Genomic DNA, 21827 nt, shown 5'->3' on the forward strand with positions numbered 1-21827 from the left:
CTTGCATTGCTCTCTCGTATGTTTCTTTTAAATTTTTTTTAACTAATTTAAAAATGGAACCTACGGTATTTAAATCGAAAGCTTCGCCCATTTTTTTTTAGAGATTCAGTAGAATGTCAAATACATTAAAATTATGTCAGTTCGTACCTCACTTTTTTTTTAGTTTCATACAATTTTTTCGGTACATTCAATACATTTATATCACATATACATATTATGATATAAAAAATTTTATGGGTATTTTTTAAACATATATTTACCGGTATTTTTTATTTTTTTTTTAATAGAAGGATATTAATAAAAAAAATTAAAATTTAAGAAGTATTTTTTAAATATTATTGAAACAAAATATTTACCACTTTTGTTAATATTTTTGTATCTTTGTGATATTATTAATTATTTATGGTATATTTATTAATTTAGCAATTGTAATTTAAGGGAATAGCTAAATAAGTAAATAAGAAAATGGTCAGAAAAAACACGCTGTCGATACATACGGTCTTTTAATAGTTGCATCTCGCATGTGCTTCATCATACGTTTTCGTTCCTCTTTCATTCGCGGATTTGTCTACTGGAGCGGAAAAGGGTGTAATGAATAAGAGAATTGAATCTTGATTCGTGTTACATTTCTGTGGAAATTCGGGTATTATCTTCAATTCTTTCATTCTCGGCTGTTCTTTCGCCGTTATTAGTTTCTGTCGATCATCCAATCTACTAATTTCGACTTGGATTTGTCTGATTTTCATTTGATTTCTCAATTTCATTGATGTTTTGTGTAAGGAAATCCTCGTCATAGCCAACCCAGTTGCTTAATTTGCTTCATTTTGAAGTTTCGCGATCGTCTGTTTGTGTTAATCGCACGATATATATTCGTTAGAGTTCGAATGTCAGTGAATTGGAACGCTTGTTTAACTCTGTCGAACTAGATTCTTTTAGAATTTGTGGACGATAACTAGAAATTTTGTACTCGATATGGGTTTTGATGATTCGTAAATTTTCTCTGGTTCTTCATCCGCAAATTTCCGACTCAAAGGTTTATGGTTTTTATGTTCTTTTGCGAACTGATTGTGGGTTATGATTCATGTTGCTAGATCATCTGTCGTCTTTCCCCTTTCCACCCCTTTTCAAAATGCGTTGCAAGAGTAATTCATATAAATTTAAATTGTCTATATTCAGACTCTTATAGGCTGGTTTACTTTCGTTTGTACTCCCATGGCTTGCTTTCCAGAAGTTTATCATTTTAAACACTCTCTTTTCAGTTTAAGACACACCATAAAAGTGGTGGTGTCCAATTTGAAACTACGAGTTTTAGTTGTAGAATATTAGTTATTCTACTTCAAACTCTTTTAGATGGTGTACTGTTATAAGTAGTAATGTTTTTATGAATGAAAGCAAGGATGGACGAATGTTCTAAAACTTGTTGATTTGGTGTATTCTTGCAGAGTTGATTTGGGTTGTTGAATCTGCACAGTGAATTTGTATAGAAAGGTTCTATTGAATAAGAGTACGAAAGTCTGGTTCTTTAGAATCTGGTTGATCAATGGCAGCTCTTGTGCCTCCAGGGGCACTTCGGCCCAATGAAAGCAATAGCAATCAAGCTCCACCACCACCGGCTAATTACTACCCTAATTCTCAGCCAAATCCTGGTTCTTTAGCTGATAATTTTCAAAATATGAATCTCAATCGACCTCCTTCAATGCCCAATTCATTCCCTAGGCCCCCATTTGGCCAATCACCACCTTTTCCTTCGTCAGCACCCCCACCAACTGGAATATCTGGTGCCCCACCTCCATTTTCACGGCCTGGTCCACCCTCATCTTCAATTGCCCGACCTAATTTGCCTTCATCGGGGCCTCCACCATCTGCATTACCTCCCAACATGACTCCAATGAGACCTAGTGGGCCACCTGTTGGACAACCGTCTCCATTAGTATCTAGGCCAACTCCTCCAGGTGTTGGGGCTACTGCCCAACCTGCTTATAGGCCACCTTCCAGTGGTTCAGTTATGCCTCCACTTGGTTCACGTCCAAGTGCAACCTTGCCCCCTTCTGTTAGCAACCCAAGCATGCCTCCACCAAGTGCTCAGGGTGGTGCATTGAGTAATGGCCCTCCAGCATTCGCGCAGACCAATTTTCCCAGTGGGCCACGTTTTCCTCCAGCAGCCAATGCACCACAAGGTCCTCCACCAATGGGAGCATCTGTTCAAACTCCATATATGCATTCTGTTCCAGGTGGCCCTGGATTTTTGCCTCCATCAGGTCCTCCCGGGCAAGCAGCACCACCATTTCCATTGGCAACTCAAGGAGTACCGCCACCTTCAGGTTCCCCATTTGGGCCGCCAACATGGCCAATGCAACCTGGTCAGGTAGCCGCCGTTCATTTTTTTATCTTGTTATTATGCAACGACCATATTGTGTTTTTTTTGTTAAAGCTATTGTGTGATGACCCACTTCTTATTAGTTTATTTCGGTAATGTGCATTTCATCAGTTGGAGTATTGTCGCTCTCTAAAATATCCAATGCAAGGAAGATTTATTCATTTTTTTTTTCCGGATAGGAAACATATTTTATTTGATAAAATGAGACATGCATACAAAAAATGGCACAAAAGCCTCTAGCTTCTAAGGACGTTCTAGCATTTTCCAGAAATTTATAGGGATAAACCAATTCTTTGTGTAAATTAGTTATAGAATTGATAATTTTAAATTTACATTTACATATAAAATATCTTACTCTTGCCTTTATCGGTTCATTTATTGCAAAGTAAATAATGCAGATGAGAGTATCGTGTATTATGAAGTAAAGTTCAAATTCTCGAGGGCATAAGGTTAAAATATTATTGCTGTTGTTTCCTTCCTGTCTTAGAAGCGTGGATATGATGTACCTGTGTCATTCCATTCCATTGCATGATTATTATTATTCTTTTTGAAAACTATAAGCAGAGATATGTTGAAGCCTTGAAGGAATCATTTAGTACTTTCTAATTAAATTTAGTATTTGTTAGAGTTGTCAACTTGTCATGTAATCAATCATTTTCACTTTTTATTTTTAATTTGACTACCACTGCATTATGCCTAGCATGTTCAAAATTCTAGTGCTTGTTCAACACACATTTGTCGCTTGAACGTGGGATAAGAGCTTGTTGAGTTTGTGCGTTGTGTAGTAGTTAGTTGAAAGTGCAAATTAATATTCATGCTTGCATTGCATACACTTTTATAAATTCATGTGTGTGTGTGTGTGTGTGTGTGTATTTTGCTGATTGAATTAGAGAGAGAATTTACAAATTATGGGACATGCGCTCAATAGGCATTTGGTACCCAACTCCACTATATAACACTCAATTTTAGACATGAGGAGAGAGTTTTCAGATTTATGGTTGAACCGCTGAAAGTCAATAATTTATTGACTGATTTGTTTTAAAGCAGAAGAAACTTGGAAAAAATGAGGTAGATGTTGTCCATTGTGTCATGCACAACTTTTTTCAGTTGTGCTCTTTCAGACACGTTTCGATCCTGTATGAATTTTCATCTTGCCCATATTTTTATTTTTCATTTGCCCTAATAAAAGCTGGATTACTCATTTGAAAAAAAAAAAAAAAAAACTTGATTATTTTTCTTATTTGAACACAAGGCGGCAGCTCCTCCACCTATTACTGGTCAATTGCAGCCACCTAGAATGTTTGGGATGCCTCCACATCCACCTAACCAATCCATGACTACTATCTCACCTGCTATTGGTCAAACTGGATCGCCTGCAGCCACACAATCAAAAATTGATCCAAATCAGATACCAAGGCCCGTTCCAAATTCATCAGTCATCCTGTTTGACACTCGTCAAGGCAACCAGGCCAGTCTGCCCCCGGTACTTTCTCAACATACATGGGGTTTATTACATTCGCTTTTTTATTTCCCTTGTTTTATTTCTTGTCCTAGTGATTTTACTGACAGCACTGTTGCGCGAATACGAACTTCAAATTTATTTACTGTTGCTGGTGTTTGTTTCTTTCAAGCTTTAATTGTTGTAATGTTCCTTCTTTATACTTTATGAAGCTTGCATCAAGTGAGTATATTGTGAGAGACACTGGGAATTGCAGTCCACGTTTTATGAGGTGCACCATTGGTCAGGTGAATGACTAGTATTAGTTTCACCATTTCATCATTTCCCATTTTTATCTTTTGCTTAATATTCTAGTTGATGGCTGCCTTGCAAAATCTCTCTATCTTGATGTCTTATGGCCATGTTACTTTTCATATTCTTACAGATCCCGTGCACTGCTGATCTTTTGAACACATCAGCCATGCAGTTGGCTTTGCTAGTCCAACCATTTGCTCTTCTACATCCTTCTGAGGAGCCCATTCAAGTATATAATGCATCCTTTTTTTGCTTTTCTTTTAACTAAAGATGTAATAATAGCAGTTAGTGTGTTAATGTAGTTTTTTTTTCCTTCTTCTTTTATTGTTACTATTTTTTCTAATGGAGTGTAAACTTAGTTCACATCTCTTTATTTCCTCATCAAAGAGTAAGTTTATCATCGTTAGGTGATTTTCTATTTTAGGCTGTGGAGATGCCTAGTTTCTAATTAAACATACCAGCAGCTATCAAAGCCAACGCACATATTAATCCAGAAAAACAACAAACTTGAATAATAAATTGCACGATTACCCTTATCCTACTATGCCAGCCTTAAAATGAATTTATTTGTTATGTAATGGTTACAAATGCACTCTTACTGGTCCATTAACTTATTATATACTAGGAGAATATTGTTGCAAAGTTTGGACTTTTTATCTTGTCAAATGGTTGAATTTTATTAAACAGTGATACCGTTTGTTCATTCAGTGGATTTTATTTTATAGGTTGTGGATTTTGGGGAAAGTGGGCCAGTCCGATGTTCTCGCTGCAAAGGCTATATTAATCCTTTTATGAAGTTCATTGATCAGGGAAGACGATTTGTCTGTAACTTATGTGGTCAGTTAAGATGTTGCTACCTTTTTAGTGGGATGTTTTCATGTTTCTCTTAAAGATTGGATATTTGTTGTTTGATTGACGTAGGACTATGATTCATCATTTTTGCAACTAGGTTTACATACCATTTGTTTTTTATATTTTCTGGTTAAGGGCATTCCTTTGATGCCCGTTACCTTTCTGCCTTTTTTGCTTCCATTCACCTTCTTGTTTAGTTGTTATAAAATACATAATGCTGCTTTTGTAGAATGTCAAATGATTTCTTTCATATGTGGAATTCTATTTGTCATTTCTTCTGTAGATGGTAATTTAAACGCTCTATGTCATTCCTTTTTCAGGCTTTACTGATGAGACTCCTCGTGAATACCACTGTAATCTTGGTCCAGATGGTAGAAGACGAGATGCTGATGAAAGGCCTGAACTGTGTAGAGGAACAGTAGAATTTGTTGCTTCTAAGGAATACATGGTATGGTACTTGGTTTATGATACTCCATTAGCATGGAGTTTAACTTTTTTCTTCTCCTACCTGTTTATTCATTGCTTTATAACGGATGTAGACCATGTTTTTTCAATTTTAAGTTTTTTATAAGAAACAAACGGCTGTATTATAAACAAAAGAGAAGAGAAACCGCCCAAAAGCCAGGGGACAAGGAAGCCCCTGCCAACAAAGGATAAGGTATCAAAGCCTTCCAATCAAACTACTCATCCCTATAATTTCTGTTGGTAGTTTATGCTACAATGAATATTATTTGATTGAAAATCTCCATACCTAAATGGCTGGAAGTGCATTGTTTCTACTCCCTAAATTTCCCAAATCACGTCCTTACAATTTGGAGGTAAGGTAATAACATCCCAACTTATGAAATGATTTCTCCTTTCGGTTTTCAACTTTTTCGTGATATCTCTCTCTCTCTCTCTCTCTCTCTCTATATATATATATATATATATATATTAGTAGGTTGGCATGTTTGACAAAAATAATTGAACTAGGACCATAATTTTATTCATTGTGACCAAGCAACTAAATGTTGGAACATGCCGTTTTCTCCTTTTGGATGTGTTCTGTTTTTTACTACAAGTGGCTGGTTCAAATTTTTTAGCACTATCTTGTCGTGTGCATGGTTAGAGTGAAATCACACATATTCTTTATGGACTGGACCATGCCCTCCACTGTTTTGTGTTTGCAATGATTTTTGTAATTATTGCCAAAATAATATCTTGGCATTCTAGTAACCTCTCTTGGCTTTCCACCCTCTTCTCTTGCATATTTCATTGACCTATGAAATATCATGTTTGTAGTTAAAATAACAAATAATAATAATTGAGCTAGAGGTAAGCAGGTTTCGGTCATGTTTATTTATTTTTTTTTGCTTCTCTTGGTGTCTTAAGTTCAATCTCGTTTGTATGTATGTGCTTAGATATATATATATATATATATGCTGTCTTTGATGCATTTTTTTATTCCAGGTGCGTGATCCAATGCCAGCTGTTTATTTTTTCCTCATTGATGTATCCATGAATGCCGTACAGACTGGTGCCACTGCTGCAGCGTGCAGTGCAATTAGTCAAGTTATTTCTGATCTTCCTGTAAGTTCTACATTTGATTGGGTAACATTATATATGCATGGATGTGTTTATAATCCATAGCCTTCAATGGTGCTCTGTGGTATTTGTACTTGTTTTTACAAGGGTTTATTTTTTTTTTTTTTTACAAGGGTTTATTTATGTATTTATTCTTGCGGTATGTATGTGTGATGCATTACCAAAAAGAATTGATATTAGATCACCCTGAATCTTTCTTTTGTTTTATAATTATTTAAACTAGTCTGAAATGATCGCATTGGGTTGGTAATATTGTGGAAGAGCAACTTCTTGCGAGTATGCTTTCTTGTTTACCACAACGGTAACTTCTATAATGATAGGCTTTAATATGGTTACATTCCTTCTTTGATCTCTTACTGGAGAGCTTTCATGCAATTCACCTTTCGGTGTTTGGAGGTTTTTACTCCTTTATTTCATTCATCAATGAATTTTGTTTCTCTCTTCTCAAAATAGTTTTGCTATCTTCTGATGGAGGTACCTTGTGTGACCTATGCTTAATTATTATATTATCCTCTCAGGGTATGTCCTGTCTCTCTTAAGTGATTACATCCTCTTTTCTGTTTTTGATTGCCATTTTTGTTAATTGAACTCTTATAATAATCTAAATTCTATAAGAGATTTGGTAAAGTTCTTTCTATGCAATCCAACAATCTTTTGCTGAAAATGTTTCAGTTCTTGAGTGCCCCTTGATAAATTGAATCCTGTATAAAATCTAAGCACGATGTCACTCTGAGGTTAAGGAACTTAGTATTTCCAAAAAATTTCTATATCTTTTGTCTGTATTTTCTTAAGAGTTTGCTTTGGTTAAGAGTTTGATTTGTCATTATGTCTCATTCTTCTTTTGCCCGTGTGTTTTAGTGTGTGGGGGGTTGGATTTTTCTAATATTGATGTTTACAAATAGGATCTATGTCGATAATGTTGGTATTTATTTATTTTTCCTATTTCATCCATCTTCAGCCTTCTATTAGCATTCTATTCATTTGTCTCTATCCTAGTGACTAATAACACCATGATGTTCCAGGAAGGTCCTCGTACATTTGTCGGGATTGCAACATTTGACTCAACAATTCACTTTTACAATCTGAAACGTGCACTACAACAGGTCACATTTTGATTATTGTTATCTATCTCCACTTTAGGCGTTTGTTTTGTATTGAGGGTGAAAAAAAACTTTGTTTTCTTGTTGATGTATGCAATGACTGGTATTTAGAAGATAGATGGAAGGGAAACCAGCTCATTCCAGAAGATAGATGAAAGAGTTGAGAAGAAATCCGAATTATTGATATTTGTGGCTCTACCTGCTTCTTGTAATGATTTTATTTTGAATCATTTAACTCATCATTTTATTTCAAACCTAACCTTGAGTAGGCGAAACTGCCTCGAGGATTAGTGAAGGAAGTCAGATGAGCCTTGTGCAATAATGCATACGTCCCTTTTTGAGTGATTAAGCTTCCATCTGGTCTGTTTTCTTGAACAGTCTATGCCTGTAAAAGAGAATTCCAAAAAGGATCAAAATTTTCATCAGGTCTTCAGAAGTCCATATAAGCTTGAACACTCGAGATGAAATACTATAGTTATTAGGAAGGCTAACTAATAGTCTCCAAATCCTTTTACTATATTTTTATTATTTTTATTTTTATGTTCACTTTATCATTTTGTCTTTTCAGCCTTTGATGCTCATAGTCCCTGATGTACAAGATGTATATACTCCTCTGGAGTCTGATGTTATTGTTCAACTATCAGAGGTCAGATTTTCCAAAATATTTAATTTTGATGAGCTTGATCATTGGATTTCTTTTACCTTTTCAATATCTTTAATAATATCACTTGTTTGTTGGAATAGTGCCGTCAACATTTGGAGTTGTTGCTCGAGAGTATTCCAACGATGTTTCAGAGTAATAGAACCACCGAGTCGGCCTTTGGTGCTGCAATCAAAGTATGTTTTCCATAGTATCATGATCATTGGCTACTATGCAACTGGTGTGGTTTTTTTCAAATTTTCTGAAAAAAAAAAATGTCTTAGGATAATATTGGATATTTGTTTCCTTGTAAAACCCCCCTCTCCCACAAAAATGTTGTAGGATAGTATTGTGCAAAGCCCATGAGATTCTTTGAAATTATTATATATTTAATTTTATTTTTTTAAAAAATTTTGTAAGTGTTAAAAAGCATCCCTTCTTTTCCCTTTAAATGAAAAGTGGGTGGTTGCAAAACAAAATTATAGTTGTTTACAGAGAGGAGGAAAAGCCAGCACAAAAAAAAAAAAAAAAAAAAAAAAAAAAAAACCCTAAACCACCTATACAAAAGCCTTACAGTTAGACCTTCCACTTGTTTGTAATAAATGATATTCTGTTCGAAAAACAACAAATATAAACAAGAAAGCTTTAGAATCTCAATGATGAAACAATTCCATAAAATGAAAGACAGTTTTGTGTTTATTTAATTGCTATTTTAACAGATTATTTGATGAGTTGATCAGATTATTTGATGAGTTGATGTGTGTGCTGATCACTCAACTTCTCAATATTCAGTTCTGTTAAAAATATTGGCTCATGTTCACCCATCATATAGACTAGACTGATACTCCAGTCTGTTTACTAGTCAAAAGCTAGAGTTTGTTTCTACTTCTTGTAATGCTTTTTTCCATGCAACTCAGAATTTTGCTTTCTAGGTCTATAAATAGAACGTGTCTCACTTCTAAATAAATGTTTACTGTTTATTCTGACTGTAGTTTTCTTGACCTATTTTTAGGCAGCTTTCTTGGCAATGAAAAATACTGGAGGCAAAATCTTGGTATTCCAGTCAGGCAAGTTCATAATGCATATTCTTTTATCGAGGATTTATTGCTGTTTGTCTCTTGTTTCTTGCTCTTGTTTTCTTTGGCAAGAAATATGACTTGAAAATTCTTACTATTATTTGGGTGCCGGTGGCATGGACGTGTTACCTTGGGTAGGAGTGTTATGTTCGAATCTGCCTTAAGCAGCTCCTATTTTGTTACAACTGCATTTCATCTTCTTTACCACCACCTATTTGTTATGTTGAAAATATTATTTTCGTAACCTAATTAGTTACTTTTGATAAAATACAGTCTTGCCATCAATTGGCATTGGAGCACTTTCTTCCAGGGAGGCTGAAGGAAGAACAAATATTTCTTCTGGGGACAAGGTATTTTTCTGAACTTTTGTGCTATTTTTGTTTCTTTTATGAAGATTATGTTGCCATTGTTATTGTATTTAAAATTAGGAGCATAATAATATCAGGTTGAAGGAAAGTAACCAGTCGTATAAATGTTCTATTGGGATCTGGGTTTGAGGATCCTTCACTGTGTAGTTGAAATAGATGAACTATATTCCCGGGAGGAAAACTCTCTTCTCATCCTGATTTCTTAAGCCTATAAGACTCTTCACCGAGCAAAAATCATATAAAGATGGCCCGCAACATATAGAAATTTATGATTTCTAATTATGAATTGAGGCTTTCTGCTTAGCAATGGAGCCGATTTTTGTTTTATCAATATCATCATTGGATTGTACACCATCCTTTCCAATTGCATAAAGGCTGCAACCAATGATTAACCCTACCCTACGTTATTTACCCCCACTTATTTGCCAGTTTGCATTAGTATACTATTGTTCACTGTAAAAGTATGAAGTTCATCATTTCACGACTAATTGAATATCGTGTGGTGTCATTTTCATGAAACTTCTTTATTTCTTCAGGAGGCTCATAAATTACTTCAGCCAGCTGACATGACTTACAAAACAATGGCAATTGAACTGGCTGAGTATCAGGTGAAAGTGATCTTTCATGTCGTGTTGCAGTGATAAACGACAGGATTAACGGCTGACACTGGTCAGAGTTTTCTGAACTATTTTTGTCTGCATGTTCTAGGTCTGTGTTGATGTGTTTCTCACTACCCAGAATTATGTTGATATTGCTTCTATTTCTGACATTGCAAGGACTACTGGGGGGCAGGTAAGAGTATTTGATTTTGGTAATTCTCATGAGATACATTTGAACCTTTTTTTTTTTTTTTTTGAAATATAAGTCTGTACTTTTCTGCTAATGAGGCACCTAATGTATAACTGCGACGGTGTGGTCGTTGGTTTTTACACATCCGGCTGTTAGTCTCTTTCTTATTTTCATTTAACTATCCAACAAATGCTAAATCAGAACAGCTTCCCATTTAACAGGCTGAAATTCCTTTTAGTCTCTATATTTCTTAATGTCTTTGGCATTCTAATTATGCTACTTTTTTTAGTAATCAATTAAAGTAGTATCATATTTCTGGTTGAGATCTTTAACTTCAGTATTGAACAGAATAAAAAATGCATTCGGTTATTGATTTTTACGATCTCCATCTTCAGCAGTATATTTAAGCTTCCTAAACCTATGCGGAATTCCCCTTTTAACCGTCTCTCTTACTTGATGTGTTGTTTACTGTGTTACAGGTTTATTATTATTACCCCTTCTCGGTTCTTTCTGATCCAGCAAAGCTCTATAATGATCTTAGATGGAATATCACAAGGCCTCAAGGTTTTGAGGCTGTGATGCGTGTTAGATGCAGCCAGGTGATTATTTTTTTATGAATTTCATTTTTGTTAACGAAAAATGATTTGGTGGCTTTCATTTTCTCTCTTTTGTGAAATCAGTTATAATTTTATCCTTTTCCAGGGAATTCAAGTACAAGAGTACCATGGGAATTTTTGCAAACGCATCCCTACAGATGTTGACTTGCCTGGGGTATGTTATTCTTGACATTATTACTTATCTAAAATATTAAACAAGTCTTTAGAACAGTCGGCAAACCCAACCAATCCTGTTTTGGATAGAGCCAACTCTTATTCTTGGTGTTGTCCTGTGTTAAGTAAAGCTTTTCAGGAGCATGTGTGCTACATTTATGCACTCCAATACTTCCACAATGGTTCAAATTTCATTTCTTTGTTTCTTAAATTGTAGGATCAACTTTTGATGCTCATGTTTATTTAGTACCTGTGCCTTTTCCCTTTTCTCTTTCACTAAATTGGTTTCATTAGCATTGGCTTTTGTGTGTTCTGATTTTTGCCATGCCTAACTCTTTTATCGTTGTTGTATATTAGCATGACGCTTTTGTTTCTTTGTTGCTTGTAAAATTGTGGGTTTATGGTTGTCTCACCATGGTTCTCTTTGTTACAGATTGATTGTGACAAGACTATACTGGTTACTTTAAAACATGATGACAAGTTACAAGATGGCTCAGAATGTGCTTTCCAGGTAACTTCAGTCTCAATGGCTTAATTGGTATGACTCGTTAGTGTTCCTCCATGACCTCAAAAATTGGATAACCATTATGCACAAACGAAAAGGGATCTTCTTGGTCTATCTTGTTTGTTAAAATTCTTCTCATTATATGCAAAACTTTACACTCATTTAATGCATGAGTCATTCTTAGAAATTCACGGTCTGTCTGTACTTTGTGATGCCGTCCTTGGTTGGAAACATGTGCTGGCTGTCTTTGCCACTTGGTTCATATTTTTGCACCATTATTCTGCCATCAAACTGAAATGGCTTCTTAAGATTTATATCCATGACTTGTTTTACATTCGTTTATATTCTTCTTCTATTGTAGTGTGCACTACTCTACACTACAGTATTTGGTCAGCGGAGAATTCGTGTCTCCACTTTATCTCTACCTTGCACTAGTATGCTGAATAACCTCTTCCGATCAGCTGACTTGGACTCTCAGTTCGCATGTTTTCTCAAGCAAGGTATCTTCACTTTGTGGTTATATGTTTATTATTATTTTAAAAATTTTCTTTTGCAGATTACATCATAATTTTTTCTTTTCAGGGGTAAGAAACAACGTTACTTAATTGTCATTATTCTAATGTTTACATTGAGAACTGCATTCTAGTTGATTTGATTGTGGTCTGATGATGTCTAAGATATGCTGTGAACATACTATTAATCTCTTAATATTTGTTTCAATTTTAATGCTGTAATTAATTAGTCTTATTATGTTCTTTATCTGATTTTTGTAGCGGCCGCTGAAGTTCCTTCATCCCCAGTATTGCAAATCCGGGAGCGTATGACAAATCTGTGTGTCAATGTTTTGCTTTCATATCGCAAGTATTGTGCAACAGTATCATCATCTGGACAGCTCATTCTTCCGGAGGCACTAAAGCTACTGCCACTCTATACCATTGGTGTGTTTTTTATATATTTCAAAACCTATCTAAATTTTCTTACCCATGTGTCTGAAATTTCTTTGCTTTGAAATCCATTTCTCCCAATTAGTTCTTTAGGAGCAATATTTGTTTGCGCTATGAATTCTGAACTCTGTTACGGCGAATGCTGGAAGCATCTTTATAGAGAGTTAGTAGTTTATGATCTTTGGATCACCTATGGAAATTGGAAAATATGGAATTTAACTAAGATATTTAATGGAATTGATCCAATATAGGGAACTCATTACATGTTAGTAATACAAGAATAAAGTATAAGCATAGTTGTGTTGATAAAGTTTGGTACATGGTTGTGGGTCAGTGATATCATTCTATTGGCTTCTTTCAGCATTAACAAAAAGTACTGGTTTGAGAACTGATGGAAGGATCGATGATCGGTCTTTTTGGGTCAACCACGTTTCGTCCCTTCCAATTCCTCTGGCTGTACCTTTGGTATATCCTAGAATGTTGTCTATACATAACCTTACAGAGGTATGACTTTGTCATTTTATCTTGCTCGTTTTCTTTCTCAGTGATGCATTATTCTCAGTTGGTATTAATTCCTCTTATTGGCAGGATGGCGATTCGACTCCGGGTACTCCAATTCCTCTTTCGAGTGAGCACATGAGTGACGAGGGAATTTATCTTCTTGAGAATGGTGAAGATTGTTTAGTATATATTGGGAACTTGGTTGATAGAGACCTGTTGCAGCAGTTATTTGGCATTTCCTCGGTTGATGAAATTCCTGCTCAGGTATCTTTACTATCTGTAATTTCAATGATCAAATGGAGTTATCAAGAGGTAGAGGAAAGCCCCATTGAAACAAAATTTCTTAAAACTTTTCCAAAAGGGTTCTTATTTTTTTGAACCAGTAACGAAAATTTTCATTTGAACTTCGTGTGGTGCGAAGACCTTTACAATTTTCATCTTCCCATCCTGCAATGTGATCCATCCATCTGCGCCATTGCCTAATTGAAGCTAGTTGGAAAGCCTTTAGAGCCTCTGCCCCTACCTTTCTGTTTCAAAAAAAAAAAAAAATGAAGCGAAAGCTGAAAAAACCCTTTGTCCTTTCTTTCTCTAATAGTAAGGTCAGCTCCATAGCTTCAACCTATACAAGGGGCAAGCCAAAAAGATTAACATTCAAAGGGTACGAGCTCTTACACACAAGTGAGATAAAAACAATGATGAAATCAAAAATAAAAGAAAGATTACAAGGAGAAAAGAAATGCCATCCAATTAAGACATATATCCTGTAATGAAAAATCAGCAAAAGCCTCTTGCCTTAGAGAGAGTACGCTCGAGATGGGTTGGATGAAGACAAACTGTTCCCGATAATTTTGCAACCAAAAAGGGACCCATAAACAATTGGAGAATAATGATCTTGAAAGTGTCGGAGAAGACCCACTTTGCAAAATCACGCAACCTTTTCAACGAACCAAATTCATGCAGAACATAAATCCGTTTGATTTTAGACAAAAAAACGTAGATGAAGGAAAATAATACCATTGGGGCATTGATTCTAAAGAGAAGATGATAGAAGGAGAACAAAACTACTGTCTTTCTTTTTTTATATATATATCATTGTTGTGGTATATATAATTGCGACTTATAAAATATGTTGAGATGTCTTAATTGGATTCATATACTTGATAGCATCTAATTTTCACTAATACTGTTGTACGCTCAGTTTGTATTGCAGCAGTATGACAATCCTCTGTCTAAGAAGCTCAATGATTTGATGAATGAGATACGACGTCAAAGATGTTCCTACCTACGGTAAGACTCATATTTTAAATTTTTTTTTTTTTTTTTTTTTTTTTAGTAGTAGAGTTTGTATGTTGGGAATGGGGAGTGATAAAAAATATATTTTACCACAATGAGTATCCAACCATAATGATAGATAATGGATATGAGAGTCCTATATCTTAAAATCAAAGGGTGAGGAACGTTACAAAGCTCTGCACCAGAGAAGACACAAAGAAGATGCAGAGAAATCTGTGACACCAATAGTTTTGTCCCTAAAGATCCAACTGTTTATTTTTTAAGATAAATCTCTCCCAGCTAGTTGCCAATGTTGAAGCAAGTTGGCTCTGATCTTCCCTTCGCTACCTTCATGAATATGTTATACGTTTGTAGACAATGCAAGAATAGGTGACCCAAGTCCTCCAATGAGCTTTCATAGAGCAGCATTTGTAGGGATTTAGATGTGGATGAGTATATGCTGTGAGCGATAAAGGCAGTCGATTGTTAAACAACCCGAGTTGTGAATGACGTTCAACAACCCGATTGTTAAATCTGCCTCTAAAGAGTTGCCGCAACTTGCGTAAAAGTGAAAAAGAGGTGCGACTCTTCAGGAGCCCTTGATTTCTGTAACGATATTCACCAATCCGACTGGCAAAATATGTGTCTGAAAAGTTGAGCGTAAGTAACTTGCATTGTTGGCCTTAGAACGCAAAAACACAGATATCTTGAGTTACACTCAGCAAGGATGCCAGGTCCAGTGTTCCAAAAAATGAAAAGGCCATGTTCTGCCAAATACTGTTGGAATGAATTCTTACCCATAGAGAGCCTGCTCGGGTTGGAAATGAAAATACAAGGGGGATTCGTTCCTTTCTCCAAAATACAATACTATCTCCTTTACATATTAAGTTATATAGATGCTTGAATTTCCTTTTTCATCTACTTTTTTTGGTTGTGTATTAATTTCCCCCCTCTTTTTTGCAGCTTGAGGTTGTGCAAGAAAGGAGACCAGTCAGGTCAGTTTTATACCAATTCTTGTCTAGTTGTTAAAAGATTACAAAGAAGTAGTACCCAATTTTGTATTTTTTGTCTTTCCATTACCTGAAAAAATGACACCCAAAAAAATCATGTTCCATTTTCAAACTCGACAGTAACCGAGTATTTATTATTCTTTTCAACTGCAATTTTGTCAAACTCAACAATAACCGAGTATCGAAGCGTTACTTTTAGTTTTGCTTCATTCTGTATATTGGTGTGTTGTGAGCTGATTGTATTCTTCTGGCTTTCTCTTCTTCAGGGATGCTATTCTTTTCGAATATGATTGAAGATAAAAGTTCCCATGGCCCTTCATACATCGAGTTTCTTGTTCATGTTCACCGACAAATTCAGATAAAAATGTCTTCTTCATAATCTTACACTTCAGAGGAACTCCTTACCAAGAAACTAGAGTCGCATGAGAAAATGGAAATGAAATCCCCGGTACGAACGACATTGATCGAAAGTCCCATTCATCTTCGAGTAGTTAGATGAGTGAATTTTGATGGGTAATTGTTGCTAAATTATTAAGTTTGATGGAAGATTTTGGTAGTGAACACAATCAACACAGTTTCTTGTTAAATTTATTGTTGTTTTCGCAACATTCTTTTTCCCTTTTCGACTCGAAACATCCTCTTACTTATCTCTCAACAGTCAACATGCTGCCTGGAGGACAGAAATCGTCAAAGAATATATAAAATATGTGATAGATTAATGACTACTTTTTCGTAATTTAATGTAGAAGACCATATGTTGCTTGCTTATTTGCAGTGCATAATGTAAATACGAAAAGGTTAAATTTAAGTAGAAAATTTATTTTGCTTCTTATCAACATTTTATATACAGATCTTTTACGCTACCCCATGATGTGTATCGAATATGGATCCATGTAGTTTAGAGATCAAAATAGGTGGATGGTCGAGTGTGGATTCCCTTTTTGTTAGTCCAAATGATAATTTTACAGCATTTGTCAAATCTCAATGTAAAACGGAGAGATTTAAAAAGAAAATCCGTGACTATAAACGTTTAAGATAAGCATCTAACCCTACTAGATTGTTAATTACTAAACCAAGGAGTATTAGTCTCGAGTCAAGCCGGAGCATCATTTCATTCTAACAGGAGTAAATACACTGCAAGACTATACTCCACCTTCCAGCCGCTGTCTTTAAAGTTCAGTCATTTCCTAACTTAAAAAAAGCGAAAGAAGTTCAGTCATTTCCTAACTTAAAAAAAGCAAAATCCTCTTCTTTCGATAATTTTTGATAATTCAAACAGCGGTCCTATGAGTTTGTTAAGAACCAATCGATTCATAAGCCATTCGTTCTCCCCTCTTGACTCATTAAATCCAAATCACCAAGAAAACAAAGGACATTCAAAAGAAGTAACCCAAGAATTCACCAACTAAAAAGTCCCAAAATTTATTGATGAAGACGCATAAACTTGACAGATAAAATGGAGTTGCAAGGCTATGGCCCTTGTGCAGGTCATGAGGGAAAAATATATATATTTCTCGATGAAAACAATGAAAAAGACTACAGTTCCGCAACATGGAATGACAACTCTCCCTAGTCTCTATGCCTACCCTCCTGAACATGAAAGGAAGCGTTCCTTGACCAAATTAAGTCAAGACTATTATGAAACAAACAAGAATACGTCTTCTAAGGTTCGTGAAATGTCACGCTCTGGGAAGCAAGCACGGGTAAAGTTGATTTGATTCATCAAAATACTGTCTTGATGCTATTAGTAATCCATTCCTCCCATGCCGCCACCCATTGCTGGAACTTCCTTTTCATCCTTGGGGAGTTCGACTACAATGGCTTCCGTAGTTGTCATCAAAGAGGAAACGCTATATTCGTAAAGATAAAAACTTAGTCTCGAGGAATATATTAGTCATAGAACATTAATGAAAGCATGGTTCCTTCGGCTTACCTAGCGGCATCGACTAGTGCAGTTCTAATTACTTTAAGAGGATCAATGATGCCAGCTTTGATCATATCCACATATTCACCTGGTCGTGCATGTCAAATCCATATTTGAATTAGCCAGAAATGGAATACATTGCCACTATTTCTCTCTTCCTTTCTCTGGCAGGAAATATATGTAGAACTAACCTTTTGCAGCATCGTAACCAAGATCAGGGTTGTCCTGCTCCAACAGCTTCCCAACCACGACAGCCCCCTCAACTCCCGCATTCGATGCAATTGTGTGTACGGGTGTCTGAATAAAATATTATATACAGGAATGAGAGCTGCTTCTTACAAACATACCTAACTAAATATCAGACTTAACGTCGGTGAGTAAACAATCATGTTTGAGAATGAGATTATGACCTTTAGAGCATTCTGAATAATTTGAACACCAATTTTCTGATCGAAGTTAGCCGTTGAAAGTTTATCTAGTTCTTTCGATGCATACAAAAGAGCAACACCACCACCTGTGGATACAGCCATTCAGTGAGTGTCCTTCAGATGCAATATGTAAAATTATAATTAGCACACGGAAAATAACTTACCTGGTACAATTCCTTCTTCAACAGCTGCTTTTGTGGCATTCAAGGCATCAGTGACTCTATCCTTCTTCTCACCTACTTCTGCCTCACTTGCTCCTCCAATCTGCATAAGTATTTGTAGAACGATTGGCCTTAAGTTAGGAAATATTTGTTTCAAGCCATCTCTCCAGTCAGTACAAAACAAATTCAAAATCAAAGAGGAAGGGGCAGACCTTCAATACAGCTACACCACCAGAGAGCTTCGCTAATCTTTCCTGTAACTTCTCCTTGTCATAATCAGAAGTGCTCAGTTCAATAGCTGACCTTATCTGTAAATTGCAAAAGACCAAGAACACGATAGTGATTACCTTTTATTATACAATGAAAGTTAATCACTTATACCATATAGTGTTTCTAAATGCTACAAACCCACCTGTTCACATCTTTCCTCGATAGACTTCTTGTCACCAGCGCCATCTAGAATTACTGTATCGTCCTTTGAAATTGTGATCTGTAATACCAACCTAAATTAATAGAGAATTCCAACTAGCAGCAGAAAACTTAGGGAGGAACGGAAAATTATGCTATATCATAACATGTATACCATCATAGAACTATTTGATATATCATACCTTCTTGCAAGAGCCAAGCATATCCAGATCAACTTTTTCAAGATTCATGCCAAGCTCTTCAGTAATGAGCTGCCAAAAAGAACATGCATGCGACTCTCAGAAATCATAGAGAAGAATATTATACAAAAGGAATGATACAGTTACACATAAAGACTTACCTGACCACCCGTGAGAACTGCAAGGTCGTGCAGTCCAGCCTTCCTATTTTCACCAAAACCTGGTGCTTTAATGGCACAGACCTGCAGAAACAGTAAGCAATTAGGCAAGGAACAAAACAAATTAAGTTACTTCATTCCATAATTTCAATTGTTGAAAGAATATGAGGGTCAAACCTTAATTCCAGCACGGAGCTTATTCAAGATAAGAGTGGCTAGTGCATCACTTTCGACATCTTCAGAAACGATAAGAAGGGGCCTTTGCCTCTGAAAAAATTAAAGAAAAATACAACATTTATCATCTATTTGCAATTAAAAGCAAATAAGAACTGTCAACCATCAAAAGGTGTCCTACCTTCAGAGCCAACTCTAAAACTTTCACCACAGAGTTAATGCTAGAGATTTTCTTTTCATGGATTAGAATAAGAGGATCATCCAACTCCTGCCATGTTAACCGACACAGTAAACAAAGTCAGGATACATTGATGATCAGGCTCATAATTTTATTGGAAAGATATTAAAAAAGTTGCATACACATTTCTGGTTCTTTTGGTTAGTAATGAAGTAAGGAGAAATGTATCCCCTATCTAACTTCATCCCTTCAACAACTTCCAACTCATTAAACAATGTCTTCCCATCCTGCAGAAAATTGAAGAGACTCGAAATAAGCACGGAAGGAAAGGGATCGTCACATAGAAAAAATTGCAAAATAATCCCACATTTGGACTAACAAAAGGCAGCAACACTAATTGACAGAGGATTTAAAGAATTGATTCTCAACTACTTTGTTTTAACTATATCTTACTTTGATTAGTATGCAAATTCATAGTCAAAACTATACCAAGTTCATTAAGTTCTATTGACTTTCTAGATGATAAAGAACTTTTATTATTTCTGAGATGAGTGTGGGAAAGGGTCTAGAATCAAATTCTATCAAGTACTGAAATAAATTGAACACAAGTACAGGTGAAGGAAAAGGGCGGGCATTACCCATTAGCATACTGAGATTGTATAAATATGTAAGCAAACTTACCGAGATGGTGATCACGCCCTCCTTGCCAACTTTCTCCATGGCCTTGGCAATCAACTCACCAATTTCTCTTTCTCCGTTGGCAGATATTGTTCCGACCTATGAAAATACAATCAAATTGCATGAATGATCCTTCAATATAAAGTTACTTCAAGGCCATCAAGGAATCAGCCCAAGTGGTCCTAATGGAAAGTAAGAACAAACCTGGGCTATCTCTTCTGATGTGCTTATCATTCGTGCTCTACTCTTCAAGTTTGTCACAACAGAATCGACTGCCATTGAAATACCACGTCTTAGATCCATGGCATTCATTCCAGCAGCAACGGACTTGCAGCCCTCCGTAAATATTGCTCTCGTAAGAATAGTAGCACAAGTGGTCCCTGCAAGCCCCAAAAGTCCTCAATTTCACTTTTTAATTTAGTGTATATGGCAGTAGTAATACAATTGTGCACTTTAGTGGTCAAGTCGATTTTCTTTCAATCATTAAATATTCAAGGAGATGATGGAAAAACCAACCATTAAGTACTGAATACATGGTAAACGATAGCGGTAATCTATAACAGAAGCTTACCATCACCAGCTACATCATTTGTTGCATTAGCAACCTGCTTCACAAGACTGGCACCAACATTTTTAACCTTATCTTTAAACTCGATACTCTTTGCAACAGTCACACCATCTTTTGTAACCTTGGGAGCCCCATAACTCTGTTCAATCACAACATTGCGCCCCTGCAACATGACAGAATCGACATCTATCAACGGAAGGCAAGGCAATATAGCACAGAGATTAAACGAGTGATGAGAATGGATTGCATCATGAAGCATAGGATGATAACAGTACCTTAGGACCCATTGTGACTTTAACGGCATCAGCAAGATCCTCAACACCCTTAAGCATAAGTCCTCGAGCCTCCACCCCAAATTTAACGTCTTTAGCGGCATAGTTTCTGCTCCAGCTCGACCTACTAGCAATCTAGAAGACCAAACACATGAAACACAAAAACACAAGAGTGATTCAGGGAATATTAGACACTAAATGATCTCCATTCATGGAAATTATCAACAAAGATAAAAACATCAAAAGTATTAGAAACAGAACAAAAACTCACCTGATTGGCACCCTTCCTAGCAAGGCTGAAAAAAACGAAACAAACCAATCAATAAACATTTTTTGTTCGTCAAACTACATCAATAACCATTTTTAAAAGACCCACTGTCTCAGTGACCAAAAAGAACACTAACCCATATCTGCCCCTCTTTCATATCAGAATATATTACAAACCACAAGAAGAAATGATAGGAAAAGAAATTGAATCCCAAGCTTAGCAACTAAAAGGACATGAAACTTACCGAGCTTTGGAAGCGAGGCCTGAAGCGAAGCGGTGCATTGTAGACGTCCGCTGAGACCCAGCAAAGGATATGGGAACAAAGAGAGGAAGATCAAGGGCGCGTAAAGAGGAGAAAGGCGATGAATTGCAGCGATCGAATGGGTGACCTAATAATGGGGAGAAGAAGGCTCTAGAAACGAACTTAAACCACTGCACCTTCTAGGGTTTAGGGTTTAGGGTTTAGTCGTAAATGGAAATTGGAAACACTACCAGCCTAACTTTTTTTTGTACCTTTACAACTGACGTGGCCAAGGGTTTTACGTCCGGTCGAATTTCTCGGTTCTGTTGAACCGGGTCAAAATGATAATTTTAATTTCTTATTTATATAAAAAATGTGTATATTAAATTTATATTTATTGCTTAAAGTTATTTTATTTTCAAGATGGTAAAAAAATGAATAAATAATATAATATTTAAACACAAATATAAATATAATATACATTTTTTATATTATTATTAAGTTTGAATTTGTATTGATTTTTCATTTAATTATATACATTTTTTAATCAGTGGTATTTTTATTATTTTAACTTAAATCTAATTAAAAAAAAAAAAAAAAAAAAAAAAACAGTCATATCTAATTATTA

General features: G+C 35.7%; 2 protein-coding genes across 3 annotated transcripts; one reads left to right on the forward strand and one right to left on the reverse strand.

Annotated features, from left to right (window-relative positions):
* The first annotated feature begins 483 nt into the window (after positions 1-483).
* On the forward strand, positions 484-16158 carry LOC111778481 (protein transport protein SEC24 C). 2 transcript variants are annotated; one of them, XM_023658336.2, is made up of 25 exons: positions 484-643; positions 1443-2365; positions 3630-3860; positions 4049-4123; positions 4261-4359; positions 4856-4967; positions 5303-5430; positions 6432-6551; positions 7589-7669; positions 8235-8312; positions 8411-8503; positions 9319-9373; positions 9656-9732; positions 10287-10358; positions 10459-10542; positions 11019-11138; positions 11242-11310; positions 11743-11820; positions 12176-12314; positions 12588-12752; positions 13120-13262; positions 13347-13523; positions 14458-14546; positions 15495-15526; positions 15808-16158. In XM_023658336.2, the coding sequence occupies exons 2-25, from the start codon at positions 1541-1543 to the stop codon at positions 15918-15920; spliced, it is 3255 nt and encodes a 1084-aa protein (XP_023514104.2). In that variant the 5' UTR covers positions 484-643; positions 1443-1540; the 3' UTR covers positions 15921-16158. The 2 variants fall into 2 exon arrangements, with proteins under 2 accessions (XP_023514104.2, XP_023514105.2); XM_023658337.2 differs by having other exon boundaries at positions 639-775.
* A 780-nt stretch (positions 16159-16938) lies between these two features.
* LOC111778929 (chaperonin CPN60-2, mitochondrial) lies at positions 16939-21418 on the reverse strand. Its single transcript, XM_023658941.2, has 18 exons — positions 21203-21418; positions 20962-20986; positions 20694-20825; positions 20422-20581; positions 20055-20230; positions 19854-19949; positions 19355-19459; positions 19176-19262; positions 18998-19087; positions 18824-18904; positions 18666-18734; positions 18467-18544; positions 18267-18362; positions 18058-18157; positions 17876-17979; positions 17657-17762; positions 17475-17553; positions 16939-17391 (listed from the first exon to the last, which is right to left on the reverse strand). Exons 1-18 carry the CDS (start codon positions 21238-21240, stop codon positions 17286-17288), a joined length of 1728 nt encoding a protein of 575 aa, XP_023514709.1. The 5' UTR covers positions 21241-21418; the 3' UTR covers positions 16939-17285.
* Between the last annotated feature and the right edge of the window lie 409 nt (positions 21419-21827).

This window comes from Cucurbita pepo, chromosome 17, assembly GCF_057944985.1.
Source record: "Cucurbita pepo subsp. pepo isolate OVF chromosome 17, ASM5794498v1, whole genome shotgun sequence".
In the NCBI taxonomy this organism is placed as follows: domain Eukaryota; kingdom Viridiplantae; phylum Streptophyta; class Magnoliopsida; order Cucurbitales; family Cucurbitaceae; genus Cucurbita; species Cucurbita pepo.